The following is a 17,597-nucleotide window of genomic DNA, read 5'->3' as shown; positions in this document are numbered from 1 at the left end:
CATGGAGAGGCTTGCACAGCTGAGAGGTGGTGAGGGGGGCCAAAAGGCAGGGAGAAGGGTTCTGCGTGTGAAGGCTGCCCTTCTTGCTGGGTCCAATACATCCTTGTGTGGCTCAGTCCTACCCCAAACAGTCTACTTCATCCACACATCACCTCCTCCCTCCAGACTTCTGCCTGGAGAGGTAAAGGGAAAATGACTTAAGAGTATGCCCCATAGTCATTCCCATTAGAAAAAATACAGAAACCTCACTGACTTTCAACGGATAACAGTATATATGATAGAAGACGACAGAGAGCATTTTTTAACTCTATTTTTGCATATTGCCAAGATTGGGCTGAAAGAGTAAACACCCCGACCAATCTTAGGTCTGAGGTCTCTCTCTTCTTGCAAGCTGTTGCCATTTCTCCTCCAAGCTCCTCAGAGTCCCCCACATGTTAAGTGATTTGCTGGAAAAGAAATGGTGCAAATGGATAAGAGATCCCATCCCTGAAGCATGGCCTGTGTGTAACAAGAAACTCAACTACAGTGGATTCTTATGGTCACCACGTGTACTTGGTTTCAAAACTTTCTGGTAAACTCACCAAAGAGGGCAAAAAAAAAAAAAAAAAGAAAAGGTGAAAATAAAAAGAAAGCTTGAGCAGATTGAAGTGTAGTCAGCCATATGACTGAAGAAAAATTATTTTGATTATCTACGAAAGGCTGCCTCTGCCATACTCCACCCTTGTGACTTGCCCAATAACTGGCCGAGTTCATGGGCACCAGCACCTGGATCTTCTGGTTCTTGGTTGAAAAACACGGTGCTACAGCCAGGACTGGTGACCTGTGGCCCGAAGGCACATTTTCCACGTGTTCATGGCCTTCTACTGCAAAACATTTTATTTACAGAAGAAGGAATGAGGTTAATTTGGACTCAGGTCCACTGACATTCATTCCAGGCCAAGTGCTTTACTAACTATGACAACAGTAACGTGGTAAAAGAGCTGGGTGTGACTTGACCTCATATAACTTGTAGTTAAAACATGACAAGTATTTCTGGATGGCTGACCCAGTCTATACTCATGAGCACATGGCCTGCCTCTTGGATTGCAAAACCATCAAAGGGCACAGCTCACTCCTGCACTGTAAATGGAATGATCATGTGTAACAATTATGGGACTACAGGTAGCTGGGGATGGAGCACCTGAACAGAGGGACAATTTCATATCAAGAAAACTACAGTGTCCTTCCAGAATATCTTGGGGGTTTAAGTCTAAGAAGTAGCAGATCTGGGCCCTTATGAAAACTGGGTGGGTGCTACCATTTTCCCAATGTGCTACCATTTTCCCCATATGCTCCGTCCAAACCAGAAAGCAAGCCAAGCTGTTCTTAGAGACAGCACCTCATCAGCCCTCTGAGATGCCCCAGCTGAACACTTTGCATCAGGAAGTCCCACAGTGTCAGTTTCCAGGGCTCTCAAGGCCTCGGTGCAATTAAGAGCCATTTTCGGTTATACCGAGAGGAGCAAGCCCGACCAGAGGAAGGGGCGGGGCGGGTGGCTGAGAGCACGGGGGTGGTGAAGAAGCCCACAAATACCGCTCTTTCATTACCATATGAATTCTGTCCGAGAGGAAGCCAGCTCTGGAGAAAGGGCCTGATTTATCAGAAGACCACTGACCGAGCTCCAGAGAAAGAGCCTGATTCATCAGGAGACTCTCACAGCCTTGGAAAGATAAATACCCACTCACTGTTTTTCAAGCTTTCTGCCTCAGTCCCTTCTGGCAGGATTCCTCAAAGTTTGTTCCAGCTCCTCCTAAACTAACTTTCTCTCTCTCTCTCTCTCTCTCTCTCTCTCTCTCTCTCTCTCTCTCTCTCTCTCTCTCTCTCTTTCTCTCTCTCCCCCCTCCCCTCTCTCTCTCTCCCTCCTCCCCCTGCCCCACTCTCCCCTTCCCCTTTCTCCAGCACACCCACAGCAAAACAAAGCCAAACCGTTTAGAAAGATGCTGGGAAACAGCCACCAGAGTATGCTGCAAAATAAAAGCAGGAGAATTTTAGTTTGTATGAAGTGTATGTATGATGAAGTAATGATACATGCATAGCATCTAAAATTCATTTTAAACAGAACACCAGGGAATTAAAAGCTTCCTCCCTCCTATCCTAACTCCCCAGCAGTCACCCTGGCTCACAAGTTCATAGGTAGCCTTCCAGAAATTTTATTATGCTTTTAGATAGATGGGCTATCTTTTACACAAATGGGATAATACTATACATACCCACTTAGGAAGAGATCATAACTGTCCTTCCAAGTCAGTACCTATAAATCCTACCTCATTATTTTTTCAGCTGTATAGCATCCACTAGTATAGCTTTTTACAATATGTTTAACCAGTGCTTTCATCGAGTATTTTGCTTTCCAGATTTTTAATTTTCCAAGCGATACTACAAATAGCACATATCTTTGTTTAACCAGGTGAGACCATCCACAGGATGAAATGCCAACAGCAAAACTGTTGGGTGAGTTGGTTTTCTTCAGATTCCATATTTAGACTACACCTTACAAAGAATTTCAAGCTGGTGAAAGGAGCCAAAACGACTGACGGGGAAGCAAAAGAGCTATTTTGATCACAAGGGATACCATTCTGGGGCAACCACTTCCCGTGGGTTCACTTGTGTTGCAGCCAAGAGCAAAACGTAGCTCTTGACTGAATGCTGGCACAGTCCCTTCAGACTGAGATTCCTCAAAACTCAATAGCCTCATCAGCTTCGGTGCCCTCAGTCCAGATATATATACTAACAGATCAGGAAAATGAATGTGTCTTCAGTTGGAAAAGTGTGGCTCTCTATGGGCACAGAGGTGACATTGTTATTTGATTGGGAAAATAGTGTCAAGAGGTCTTGTGGGAGAAAATGGGTCGTAGGACTTCCTGAGTCTTGGCCGTGAGTTAAGCTCTACTTGCAAAAATCTGTGTGTTCCACTCAGACTGTGATGTTTAGATTCCTACCTTCCCTTCCTAATTGGTTGGCTCTGGTTGAGTATCTGCCTTGCCTCTCATAAAGTTGAGTCTTTATTTGAAATACCTCCCTTGATCTCAGCCCCAGATTCATCCAATATTACATGACTCTGAATTTCCCTTGATTCCACATGCTGCCTGCCTCCCAAATGCCTCCTTATGTCCAGTGCCTGGGGGTGATGTTCAGAAATCTCTGTCTACCACCATCAAGGGTCAGGGTGTCCCAACCAAAGACAGGGATAGCTTTATCCTGGAGATGAAAGCACCAGGTATCACATCTGGAAGACAATGGTGGTTAGCACAGTATATGAAAAGTACTTCAAGAAGCACCTGGTAGGCAGTAAGTGCTCCATAACTGTCAGTTGTCATTGTTCTTGTCTGATTCCTTTTCACCAAGCCACTGTCCACTATAATCACTTATAGAATTTACTAAGAGACTGCACTGACCTGTCAGGTTCATGGCCCACCAGATGGTTCCATGCATTTGAGTTTATATGACAGTCTCTTGTGAATTCAGTGAGTGTTAGTAAAATCCTCTGTGGTATTTAATTTTGTGTGTCAACTTGGTTGGGCCACAGTGCCCAGATTATTATAAATATTTCTGTGAAAGTGCTTGTGAATGAGATTAATATTTAAATTGGTACACTGCAAGTAAAGCAGATAACCCTCTATAATGTGGCTGAACCTTACCCAATCACTTGAAGGCTTTAATGCAGTGGTTCTCAACCTTTCTAATGCCGCGACCCTTTAATACAGTTCCTCATGTTGTGGTGATCCCCAACCATAAAATTATTTTCGTTGCTACTTCATAACTGTAATTTTGCTACTGTTAATGAATTGTAATGTAAATATCTGTGTTTTCCGATGGTCTTAGGCGACCCTGCTTTAATGGAACAAAGACTGATCTCTGAGCAGGAAATAATTTTGCCAGCTGCCTGCCTTTGGACTTGAACTGCAAGTCATCCCTGACTCTCCAGCCTGCTGGCTTCCTCCATCAGATTTCAGATTCATCAAGCCTCCACCACTGTGTGAGCCAATTCCTGAAAAGAAACATCTCTCCATACATGATTGAAAGGCTGATAGACAGATGATGGATAGATGACGATAGATAGATAGATAGATAGATAGATAGATAGATAGATAGATAGATAGATCCTATTGGTTTTCTTTCTCTGAGAACCCTAATATAGCCCCCTAAGTTCAAACAGCTTTAGGTTCCCTGAGGAAATCAAGTTCAGAGACCTACATAGCTGGTCATGAGATCTTGTGCAGAAGTGATATCACCTGTGGTATTTGCAAGCCTGTGAGCTTTGCATGAACAACCAACCAGCTTCCCTCAGGGACATATCCATCACGTTGACCTAAGAGTAAGTTGTGAAACTAGAAGTGGGTCCTTACTATGATGAAAGTGGAAATTCTAACTTAATGGCAATATCAACCACTGAGTTCTCATGCTGAATTGAGAAGTGGGATGTTTAAAAAGAACAGAAAAGAATTTCCTATATCCTTTACATGAAATTAACATCAAGACTAAAAAATATTAGTCTTTTGGGTATATAAGAAACTGACAACACACTAATTCCAAATCAAATCTGCTTGATTTAACATATGACATCAATTACTAATAAAACAAACCTATTAATACATATATCAGGCATATTTGAGCTTTTGTTATAAAAAATCATCAACTACATAAGAAAATACTTGACAAATGTATTTGAATAGCCTAGATACCTTTGTAAAAACAATTACACATTGGAGTTTTCTTACAGAGAAATCTCTAAGTGGGACAGTGTCTTACATCTTTTCTATAAAGTTCTACGACTATACACTTGTTTTACTACCTGGTTGCTCCTATTCACATTTAAAATAAAGAACAAAGAAAATAATTCACCTATATCTGTCCTCAATCCTCAGAACCTTGTAGTTTTCTATCTCCACTCCATCGTCAAAGGCATTGAACCCGAGTCAGCGCTCATTTCTGCTTGAACACTATAAAGAAAAGTCGCTTCACCTCTTTGTGTGTGTCTTTCTTTAACACATAGTCCATCTACATCAAAAGACTACCGCGAGAAGCCGGGTAATGCATATGGGAGGCACCATGACTGCACGATAGACAGGTATCTCTGGTGGTCTCATTTGTTCTAGGAAAAAAACAAACGCTGAAATAGTTGACTGGAGGCTTAACTTGATATTAATCCCTGGTGTTTCAAATTTATAAGTAGTCAACTGTAATTTTTAAAAAGTTTGAAGCATCTTTATGGTTTCAGTTTCTTCTCAGGCTCAATTGGTTTATTCAAGTTGTAAAAAAAACCAATGGAAAGATACAATTCCTGTCACATGCTTGCCAATAAATACGTGTCCTTCCTTCTGGAAATTTCCACCATCACAAGCACAAAAACTCCGGAAGCTCAGAGGTGCAGCAGTCTGTTGCTGTGACAGTGACATTCTGGATACGAAGGAAGTTGGCCAGCTTCCTGCCCTTTTCCTACAGACTATGCATTTTCCTGGGTGTACCCAACTTGTCCATCTCCTCTTTCACTGATGTACCCATCAGTACTCTCAAGGTGCATAGTGTATTGGCTTTCATGTATCTTTCTGGGGCCCAGGGGAAGGAGGACAGGGTCTAAAGAACCGTAAAAGAAAGAGGCCTGGTCATTACACTCTAGAATATGGATGCGCAGAAGAACAGAAGAGAACTTGGTTCCCCGGGTTTTCTGTTCTCTCCATTTCCCTTCCACGACCACATCTCTCAGAGGGAGGCTCTGTCAGACCAGACATCAGCCTATTCTAGGTTTACCTACATCCCTAATGTGGATGTTCAGAGGTGGTGAATGGCCCATAGTTTCAACTGTATCTACTCTATGTTGATGTGAAAATTGGTCAATTTGGAGCCATTAGCTGTTTTATTGACTTACCAATTTGGAGGTCAAGAAAGATGATCTTAATAACAAGTGTTGGTGAAGATGTGGGAAAATTATAACCTGTGCATTATTGGTGAAAATATAAAATGATGCAGCCACTGTGGAAAACAGTATGGTGGTTTCTCAAAAAATTAAACACAGTATTACCATATAAACAAGCAATTCCACTTCTGGGTGTATACCCAAAAAAGTTGAAAGCAGGGACTCAAATATTCGTACACCCATGTTCATAGCAACATTACGCACATTAGCCAAAAGTGGGAAGAAACCCAAGTCCATCGATGGATGAATGAATAAATGATATGTTGTTTATATATACACAATGGAATATTATTCAGCTTTAAAAAGGAAGGAAATTCTGACACATGCTACAACATAGATGAACCTTGAGAACATTATGCGAAGTGAAGTGAGCCAGTCACACAAAAGATAAAACTGTATGTACCTAAAGTAGTCAAATTCATAAAAAGAGTAGAAATGGTGGTAACCAGGGGCTAGGGGTAAGAGGTATTGGGAAGTTATTATTTAATGGATAAGGAGTTGTAGTTTGGGAAAATGAAAAAGTCCCAGAGATGAATGGTGGTCACAGCCCGGCCAACAATGTGAATGTACTTAATGCCATTGAATTGACATTTACCAATGGTTAAAATGGGGTAAATTTTACAACTGAAAAGAGAGAGAGAGAGAGAGAGAGAGAGAGAGAGAGAGAGAGAGAGAAAAGTGATTGGATAACCCAATTTGTCTAGGGCACTTCCAATTTATATCTTTGGCCTAGCACACTTGATATTTATTAGCACCCCTTTTCTTAGTTAAGACCTGTGACTGTGTCCCAAACTGAACAATAAATAGTGTGATCACCCTAAGATTAAATAACTATTCAATGCCATTTAGCTAGTACATGGCAGAGGTATGACTTTCATCCCCAAATCTGTCTAATCCCAAAACCCATGTTTTCACCCCCTCACATTATTGAATATCTAATGACTTCCCCCTTTCCATATCAAGTTTTCCAATATTTATTGTCTCAACTCTGCTTACATAGAGCTCTGACAGATTACCTACCTACTAAGAAACATTGATTATTTGAGGAATCCTGCCAGAAGGGACTGATTATTTTAACATCAATATTCAGAAATATAACATACTTAAGGGTTGGGGTGGGCAAAGGGTAGAAACAAACATCACAGACACACAGAATGTCTTCCCATGTGGTACGATGGACTTTTGCACTCCAAGTAGTGCCTGAGGTGTGTAAACTTCCTAAAGCAATAGCATCTGAAGCACATTGCATGCATGCCCAACACAGGTTGACACTAAATAAGCACCAAAGCCACTCTGTGATTTGGTTTGCACAGGGTGAGCAATGGTCAAGACACAGACCAAAGTGTCCATACGAGGCAGAAAGTCAACATCCATTTAGTAACTTTCTTTTTTACCAAAGGATTCCACTGAGGCTTTTTCTAAGCTCATTAGAGAGACTGGGGCAGTGTTTCCAGCCATAGAGGCTCCAAGTCATACAGACTAAGTTAGGATCCTGATTCTCCCATTCATTTCATCCAACACCATGTAGACAACTGGAAACCTCACTCTTATGTGTCCAAATGCCTCATTTATAGGCTTTCTGTGATGATTCAGTATCTGTCTGGACAGCATGCAGGACACTGCCTAGCACACAGCATGATACTCAATGAATATTGTTACCTACAAAACAGGTTAAGGTCACTTGATTCTCAGATCCTATTAAGTGTTTTTATTCTCCTCCCTAACCAAAACTGTCACTAGCAAAGTAAAATAAAGAATGGTTGCATTCAACAATCCAGGTCATCTGGACCCCAGAGGCAAAGGTTTTGGGAAGAACCCAGAATTATCTAGAGAATCGCTTCACTTTTCCACTGTTATTTTGCTCCTTCTTGCTTGGTGTAAAACCTGAAATCCTGCCTCTTGCAGTGGCCAATACCCACACACGTGTAGAGAAATCCGATGGCCCTAGCAAAGCAGGTCTTGTCCAGCGTGTGGAGAGCAAAGACAGCAATGCAGAGTCTAACTGGAATATCACATCTCCACGTGCTTCAGTTATGTGGCTGGTACATCAATTCTACCCTCTCCCACTTCCTCATGTCCTCCCACCAAACATCCCAGTTAACTCTGTTTTGTCCCTTCTTTCAATACTAGGGATGTGATAGGCTAAATGTATAATCCAGACACTGCAAACAACCCCAGGAAGGTCTGCTGCTACTTCAAACACTTTGTAGGGACTGTTTACAATGCCTGGCAACACTCCGGCCAGCAGGGAGGCCTGACTCACAGAAGAAGTAAACTGTACATTGTAAACCAGGAAGGTTCTATGTTTTTGCCTCTATCATCTTAAAAAACAACAACATGTGGCTGTTCCCCAGGGTTCAGCAGAGTGTAGTTCTCACAGGTCACTCCAGCCCCACAGTATCTGGTGCTCCCGGAGACCCTGCATTGCTCAGTGACAGGGAGACAGGCCCTCGTCATGGAACTACATACACTTCTGAGCATGCAATGATGTAATCATCTTAAAAATAGACATGGAATTTCTATCACCGATAATGTCAAATAGACATCACCTATTTTGAACCAAACGGTGGTTTGGTTCAGTATTTAGGAGAACAATCTGATACTTAGCATTTATTTTCGTAATCAGAAATGTAAAAGTCTTTTTCAGCAGAGTAAAAATGTTGACGCCACACACAAAGTCCTAAAGGAACCAATATGGAACCATCAGAGGAGACACCAATGAACATAGGTCAGAGACCAAACACTAAACAAAGTGAAGAAGGGATGGAAAGGAGAAAGATGAAACATCTCAGAGCTAATAACACAGAAGCCCAGAGCAGGAGTCTTAACCGGCGGCAATCAGCAAGGAAAACCATAACTTAGAGAAGGGGACACTTCCTGAAACAAGGTCAGGATCCTCAAACCAAACTCAGCTCTCGCTCCCCAGGGGTGAGAATGCCTTTCCTATCACTGGCATCTGCAGAAAGTCACAGAAACGGGCTTTGGACACACTTTGCTCATGCATTGCAAAATGGACACTGAATCTCAAACGATATCTGTTCCTCGATTCCAATTTCATTCATGGTGCTCATTATATATTATGTCTCGGGATTCAAAAGCCTAGATTCAAATCCTGACTCCAGATTTTCAGCTGTGTGGCCTTGGACAAGTCCCTTCAAAGAGAAATAATGGTGCCGACCTCACTGGGCTGTGAAAAGGACATAGTTAATATATGTAAAGAGGTTGAACAGTGCCTGGCCCGGTTTTCATTATTATGAATATCTTGGAGGACAAGAGTTTTCCATTTGGTTACATTATTTACACAAATAAATAAGGTGCGTTGACATTTCACTAACCATTATTAAGCTCCCTAGAACAGAGTGTGCTAGGTGAAGTACAGCTGGCTTAATGAGAATGAACATAAGAATGATTTAGTGCCATGACTTTGAGGTTGTTTACTATTGCTCAGTCAAATTAAAGTATTTTACATCATTCAAAGACAAGAGCAATAATTTTTCCACTACTTGGAGGCCTGCAAATGCATTATTTCTTCTGCTGAAAATCAGTTTTCCATTAGCTTTTGAAGGTTTGTGTAAATGAAAAGTGGATTCCATTAGATTAAAATAATGTTCCTCTTTACATTTTCTGACACTGCGAGTCACTTCTAACTTCATACCTTTGCTTCATTATTCACTCTCCCATGTGTGTTACAATTTTTTTTTTCAATTTAGGGAAACACTGCAAATTCAGCCTTATCTGTTTGTCACCCTTCCTCCTCCAGCTTCAGATTCAATAGGGGAATATAAGTAGGACACACACTGTTTTGAAATTATTTTTCATTTTTCAGAGAAACCCAAATATGGATGTTCCTGGGTTCTTTCGTGCTATTGCTACTTAAGAAAAAGCATAATGTTCAGTTTTCCTTAATACCTTGCTTGAGCTTCCAAACTGTATTGTGCAAATTATCTAGGGTTCCTTGTTCCTAGGTAGAATTTGTTTTTCTTTCAAAACTAAAATCCTCTGTTTTATTAAAATTTACACCAATTTCCTCCTGGGTGGAAAAGGAAATCAGCAATAATAATAGATATGGAACTTGTTCAGATTTAAACACCTCATATAACTTGTAGTTAAAACATGACAAGTATTTCTGGAGGGTGGACCCAATCTGTACTCATGAGCCACATGGGCTGCCTAAGGAGCAGCTTCCCACTTCCACCTTCTAAATTAATGGTGAGTTCAGTTTTCAATCACACTGGACATAACATACGCAGTGGTAACCCTTGTTATAAATGTTCCCTATTGATCAGTATTTTGTTTAGCTGACTTTTTTTTTTTAATGTGAGCCTGTCATTGTAAAATCTGGACATTTTACTAGTATATGCAAATCTGTATTTTCAGCTTCTCCTAAAATCAAAAGTCCTGGCACTTCTGGCATGGCACACAGCTATCTGGAGTTCAGTAGCTACTCCCCTTAAACACAGTGTGGACTCCCAATGCTATTCAGTTCTGCCCCCCACCTCCCCCACCCCGGAAGTGCTTGTCATAGGTTCCTCCAAGAAGGAAGCATTATGACTTTTCCATTTTAAATGCACATATTCTTTGGTCCAGGAAAAATTATGGAAGGTCATGCAAGTACACATGCATATCCACTGTGGCATTTTGTTTCTAAAAGCAAAAAACATGAATCAACCTAACCATCCATAGGGACTGGTTGATTCAATGATGATAAATCCATCCAAGCGAATGCTAGAAGGCCCTCAAAAGCAATATGGTAAATCTAAGCATCTTGACATTAAAAAATATGTCCAAAATATATTAGGTGGAAAAAAAACATGGTTCATAAGAGTCTATGATGTACAATCCCATCTGTGGGCAAAATGAATAGAACTATTAATATATGCTTTTATATGCATTTCAAATTTGAAGAAGAAAATATAAGAACATTTTAAAACCTTGTGTATATCTATATATATATAAAAGGCTACATATAAAGCTCTCGCTGGTGCCAATCGCATGCATGTGTTTTGATCTGTCATTGTCGATCGTGAATTCGGTTGACACTTCTATTATAGAGAAAGGGCAAATAGGGATATTAAAATATTTCTTCTAATTAATTTCCTTTCAATGTGCATGAATCCGTGCACCGGGACACTAGTGTTATATAATATTATAATACATATACATATACTTACAAATAAAATATGTATATATACATATATATACATATATATATATACCTTGTGTGTGTATATATATGTATACATATATATTGCATTTAAAAAAGGAAGCATCATGAACAGAGCTATTTCAAATGATTTTATGTATAATTATCATCACGTATTCATATTATTTATTTGATTGCCTGTCTTGGTTAGAGTTTCTCTAGAGCAGTGGTTCTCAACCTTCCTAATGCCGCGACCCTTTAATACAGTTCCTTATGTTGTGGTGATCCCCAACCATAAAATTATTTTCATTGCTACTTCATAACTGTAATTCTGCTACTGTTAATGAATCATAATGTAAACATCTGTGTTTTCCGATGGTCTTAGGCGACCCTGACAGTGGTTCTCAACCTGTGTGTCGCGACCCCTTTCACAGGGGTCTCCTAAGACCATCAGAAAACACAGATATTTACATTATGATTCATAACAGTAGCAAAATTACAGTTATGAAGTAGCAACGAAAATAGTTTTATGGTTGTGGGTCAACACAACATGAGGAACTGTATTAAAGGGTCGTGGCATTAGGAAGTTGAGAACCACTGCTCTAGAGGTAGGTTTGACTTCATTTCTTAGGCAAGGAGAAGAAAAAGGCTTCTGGCTGGCTCCTCACACAGGTCCAAGAATAACACAGAAATGCCACTAAGGGCCACTTTGGAGCTGTGTCTATTCAGAGTACTTTGTAGCTCACGTTGCCTCCTCTACCACCTTTTCAAAAGTGAAGATAAATGGGGCAGAGAAAAGGAGCTCCCCAGAGAGAGCTGCCAGGCTCAGCTCCAAACATCCCTTCAAGCCCCTGCCACATGTGCACAGGCCCTGGGCATGGGGGTGGGGGAGAAAGAGGTGTACTATATATATATAATATGGCCCTATCGCTGTTACTGCTTTGGGCAGAGTGGGGCAAGAAGAGGAAGAAAAGAAAAGAATTAGCTCTATTCTTACCAGCAGGAACCCCAACTGGGAAAGGACTGGCTCTTCCCATTAATGAAAGGGAAAACAAGGTCATGCATTCCCATCCATGCAAGCCTTATCACAAAAATCATCTCAAATTTGGCAGATATGCTGTTTTGATCAACTTAAGGGGATCTAAATAGAAAAATAATAAAACTGCCTTTCAGGCCCCACTAATGGAATTGGTGATAATGCAAAGTACCCTCTAACCTTCAGTGTGACTCTTCTGACTGTGGCTTGCTGAACACCTAGAAAGATGACAGATGGACTATCTCTCTTATTTATCTTCAGGCCCTTCCTGCCTTGCTGTTTCTGTACTATTGTAATTTGTCTCATTAAGGTCATAATGAGATATCAGTCTTATCGGTTTACCAAGCAGGCCTACCAAGACCAGCTATAGTTAGCAACTATATTCTGTTAAAATGCCTTCAAGTCAAACCGTTCATCCTTCATTCTTTCATTTGAAGCTGTTCTTCTCAGTCATTGCTGTTTTTACTGGACATTGTCATCTGCACACAACACGATCTCAAAAAGTGCTTACCTCTGAATCTTTGGCCTGCTGATTGCGAACGACTATCAAATTGTACAGGATTCTGTCATCGTCCGCCTCTGTGTGGGACACATCGTGAGGCATACTCCACAAATTCTTTTCATCATCCCTCGCCAGAGTTGCTCCGAATGAAGAATATGGGTTGTTATTACTGTGGTATAAAAAAAAAAAAAAGGTGTATGAGGGCTTTATAATATCCTATATAATAAAAGCATGATATGCAAATTGACCATCACTCCAAGACACAAGATGGCTGTCCCCATGTAATCAAAGATGGTTGCCCACATGTGGACACAAGATGGCCACCACAAGATGGCCTGCAGGGGAGGGCAGTTGTGGGCAGTTAAGGGTGACCAGGCCAGCAGAGGAGGGCAGTTGGGGGAGACCAGGTCAGCAAGGGAGGACAGTTGGGGGGGGACCAGGCCAGCAGGGGAGGGCAGTTGGGGGTGATCAGGCAAGCAGGGAGGGCAGTTAGGGGTGACCAGGCCAACAGAGGAGGGCAATTGGGGGAGACCAGGCCAGCAGGAGAGGGCAGTTGGGGGGGACCAGGCCTGCAGGGGAGGGCAATTGAGGGGGCCAGGCCTGCAGGGGAGTGGAGTTGTGGGGGAAGGGGCAGGCCTGCAGGGGAGGGCAGTTAGGGGCAACCAGACTAGCAGGGGAGGGCAGTTAGGGGTGACCAGGCTGGCAGGGGAGGGCAGTTAGGGGCAATCAGGCTGTCCGGGGAGCAGTTAGGCATAGATCAGGCTGGCAGGTGAGTGGTTAGGGGGTGATCAGGCTGGCAGGCAGAAACAGTTAGGGACAGTCACGCAGAGGCAGGCACGCGGTTGGGAGCCAGCAGTCCTGGATTGTGAGAGGGATGTCCGACCACCCGGTGGGATCGGGCCTAAACAGGCAGTCAGGCATCCCTCAAGGGGTCCCAGATTGTAGAGGGTGCAGGCTGGGCTGAGGGACACTCCCCCCCCCCTGCCCCGTGCATGAATTTCATGCACCGGGCCTCTAGTATATAACATAGACATCATAGGTATGCAATGTACTATAAATAAAATAAATAGTATATCCTATATAATAAAAGCCTAATATGCTAAGTGCCCGGTCGTCCGGTCATACGTTCAACCAACCAAAGTGTAATATGCTAATGATATGCTAAGGCCACTCAACCTGCTCACTATGAATGCACTGACCACCAGGGGGCAGACAGTTGACTGCTCGACCAGTCACTATGATGTGCACTGACCACGAGGGGGCAGACACTCCCACCAGTAGGTTAGCTTGCTGCTGGGGTCCGGCCAATCGGGGACTGAGCGAGAAGGGCCAGACATGTCCTGGAGCCCTCCCGCAGTCCTCCCCACCCCCTCGGCTGGCCAACCTCCCACGACCCTCCATCCCTCCCTGGCCCCGATTGTGCACTGGTAGGGTCCCTTGGCCTGGCCTGCACCCTCTCGCAATCTGGAACCCCTCAGAGGATGTTGGAGAGCCAGTTTCAGCCTGATCCTGCTCAGTGTAAGAGGTGCCCACAGGGGGAGCACTGCTCAGCCAGAAACTGGGCTCACAGCTGGCGAGCGCAGCGGTAGTGGCAGGAGCCTCTCCTGTCTCTGTGGCAGTGCTAAAGATGGCTCCCAGACTGCGAGAGGGAGCAGGCCGGGCTGAGGGGACCCCCCCCCCCACCCTGAGTGCACAAATTTCATTTACCGGGTCTCTAGTATTATGTAATATGTAATGTAATATATAAATATATATTTCTAACAAAAAGATATAAATTGTCTCTAACAATTAAGCATAACACAATAAAAAAGCCATTTTAAAAACAGCAGAGAAGAGATGTGATCAGATACCTGGACAGAGGTAATTTTACTGCTAAACATGAAATTTAACACTGAGTACCCTGGCAGCTAAAACAAAAAAAGGAAATTCAGTGGGGACTAGAACTCATGTGACTGAAAGGAGAAAACAATTAACATAAAGAGATGAATTTTTATACTGGTTCTCAATGCAAGGAAGCACAGTAAATTTAAAGTACAATAGTATGAAATATCTATCAATTTCCTTACAACAAGAAAATTAAATAATAAACATGCATATCCAAGTAGTTTCAATAAACAATGCAGGATGTTGAGTAGGTATTTTAGTAGCCCCATTTTTTTTTATGTTGGTCTTATGATTTACCCTTTAAAAGGCAGTATCCACGCTTGGGCTTAGAGAAATGAGTGGCAGAGCCTCATACCTAGGACATGTTTGTACACAGCCCCAGTTAACTTCTGTGGGACCAGACAGGTGAGGTCATGCTGGGGCTATTCCCTTCATCTAATGGTATGTATGAAGCACCAACTCCATGTTAATGACAGGGCTCAATAAAATCGTGAGCAACATAGACATGGTCCTTGTTTGGACCTCACTAGAGTCTAGGTAGGGAAATATATTAATGAGTGATCACATGACTGCATAATTAAAAACTATCACAGGAGAAGTTTAGGGAGTCTTGAGAACTAATAGGGGTAGGCATGGGGATAAAGGGATGCTGGAGCTATATATTGAAAGAACAGAGTTCCAGGCATGCTCAAAGGCTCTGGGGTGAGAGGAAGCAGGGTGTATATATGCCTTAGAAGAAAAGGGACATTGACCAGACAGTGAAAGAGAAGCTGGGGGAGTACCTGTGGCCAGAACCACAGGGCTTTGTAAACAGTTTTCTTTTCTTACATTATTTAGAAACTAGAGGCCCAATGCACGAATCCGTGCAAGGGGCTTGGCCCCTGCTCGCTGCGGCAGCTGCAAGCCTCTGCCTCGGCCCCCGCCTGCCATGGCATCGTCCAGAAGCACATCCTGAAGGACATCTGGTTTAATTAGCATATTACGCTTTTATTATTATAGATATAGATGTTGTCTTTATTCCTAAAAGCAAGGTAAGATGTGGAAGGGTTTAAAAAGGAATGTGATGTGACATGACAGTATTATAACTTTAAATATCTTTCTGGCTAAAATGTGGAGAGGAGAATGCTTGAAAGGGGTCAAGAGTGGATCTGGGGATTCATTAAAATGCAACTGAGGTAACTCAGGTGAGACATGAAAGGTATCAGGATTAGAATGATGGTGTGGAGCTGAAGAAAAGTCCACTCTTCAGAAATACTCAGCAGGTAGATGCTCTCTGGCTTTTCACCTGGGTGAGGGATGGCATTCTCTGAGACAGCTAGATCAAGGGGTGCAAGCACACCTGCGGGTGTGACCTGAGGGAATGGCAAATAAGGACAGGCGGAAGACGCCCAGATAAGCAGATGGCATCTGGGAAGGAGGGATATGAGCAACCTACAGGTGGGCTAAAGGCAAATGTGAAGATTTAAACAAACTTGAGATACTCGGTAGTTGGTACTAAGGAAATCTGGCAACAGGAAGCAAAGTCTCAGTCTCCAAATTGGGGTTCAACAGCAGGAACCCTCCCACAGCCTGGCTCTTCTTAAGAATGAAGAGCCAATGACAGGTTGAGGCAACTGATGCCTTGGTGTCCTGCCCATTCGGGCTTTAAGGAGCATATCAAATTCATTCATTCGTTCAGCTGTGTTTATTTAACAAACATGGAAATGGGTGCCTGGTGTGTAGACTGGGTGCTGGGCTGGGAGCTTTGGGGACTTGAAAATATATAGGACATTGTCCCTGCCCTTCATGTGACTATACGGCAATGAGATAAGTGGATTTTTTAAAAACTATGAACAGAGTGTTGTAGTAGCAGAGAAGGAATGACAAATTGTGTGTTCATATGAGAAGGAAGTGCAAGAAAGATTTCATGGAGGCGACAACATCTAACACGGACCCGAGGAATACATAGCTTTTCACCAGAAAGAGAAGCAAGAAGAAAGGTATTCCGTGCAGAGGGACCAGCACAGTCGCAGGTATGGAGGCTTAGTTCCCGCAGAGTTGGGCAATTCCTGCAGAGCTACACCACAGTGAGGGAGGGAAATGCAGGGACGTGAAGAAGAAAAGGTGATGCGGGTCAGACTGAGGAGAGCGCTGGAGTCCAGGCTTTACTCTATAAACTGTGACAGGTTAACAAGGAGATTTTGAGCCTTGCCAAGTCTGGGTTTAGAGAAATAACTCTGCATGAAGAAGGAACCAAGAGATGGCTCAGGAGGCTGTCATAAGAGGGCAGGGCGATTTTCATGCCCTGCTCTTTGAGGTCCTAGTGTCAGGGCCTGGGGTGTGGGGGGAAGTGGTGCAGAAGATGGGCAGGGCCCCTCCCAGGCAGAGAGAGAAGCCCACAAACCACCACAACCAGAACAGCTGCTCTGTTTAAAATCTTATTGGTTAGAGATATGAAGAAGTTTTCTTGGGGGCATAGAAAAGGTGGAGTTCTATTGCTAAAAATACACATAGGTAATGCCAAACATTTTGAAATACTGGTTGGGGTGAGAGTGAATGAGGTGTGGGCTAGGGAAATAGTGGGGGGAATGGAAACTGAGAAGGTGGATTCCAGCAGCAGCGAAGGGGGAAGTGGCAGCCCTGTGTCTGGTGACAGCAGCACAGAGGTGGGAGGAATGGAGTCAAAGCTGAGCTGTGAGCCGGCAGGACGTTCAGAGAGAGGTCTGGATCTGGGCTTAAGAAAGGGCAGTGCTGGAGATCTGCACTTGGAGGAATGCACATGCATTCCCATCACCACTGAAGCCGGGAACCAGAAGGGGAGAGAGGAAAGACCTCAGGGGAACAGCCAGCCCTAAGGAGCAGCGGTGGGAGGGAGCTGGAGAGAGCAGGCGAGAGCCAAGGAAGAGAGAACACTGGGAAAACGAGGAATAGACACCGGAGAGGGGTGGATAGCATGAAAGGCGTGGACTCCGATTTCTTTCTGCCTGAATAGATTTCGCAGAGATGATAACGCACCGCTGCGCTGCACAGGGCTTTCCTCCAGGGCTTCCACATTCCACCCCTCCCGTTACCCAACCATCTGAGGTCAAAAGAGTGGGGA

At 43.2% G+C, this 17,597-nt stretch overlaps 1 protein-coding gene across 3 annotated transcripts in view; it reads right to left on the bottom strand.

Annotated features, from left to right (window-relative positions):
- The window catches only part of MREG (melanoregulin), a 53,277-nt gene that overhangs the window by 21,201 nt on the left and 14,479 nt on the right, over positions 1 to 17,597 (bottom strand). For 2 of the 3 annotated variants that reach the window (XM_054723357.1, XM_054723359.1), the window contains exon 2: positions 12,644 to 12,803. The exons of the other annotated variant lie outside the window; for it this stretch is intronic. In XM_054723357.1, the coding sequence (XP_054579332.1) occupies positions 12,644 to 12,803 (160 nt within the window). The remainder of the gene's footprint in view (positions 1 to 12,643; positions 12,804 to 17,597) is intronic. 3 annotated transcript variants of the gene reach the window in all.

The sequence above is a fragment of the Eptesicus fuscus genome, chromosome 11, assembly GCF_027574615.1.
Source record: "Eptesicus fuscus isolate TK198812 chromosome 11, DD_ASM_mEF_20220401, whole genome shotgun sequence".
Lineage (NCBI taxonomy): Eukaryota > Metazoa > Chordata > Mammalia > Chiroptera > Vespertilionidae > Eptesicus > Eptesicus fuscus.
Note: the sequence above shows the minus strand (reverse complement) of the source record. Positions and strands in the feature narration are given on the sequence as shown.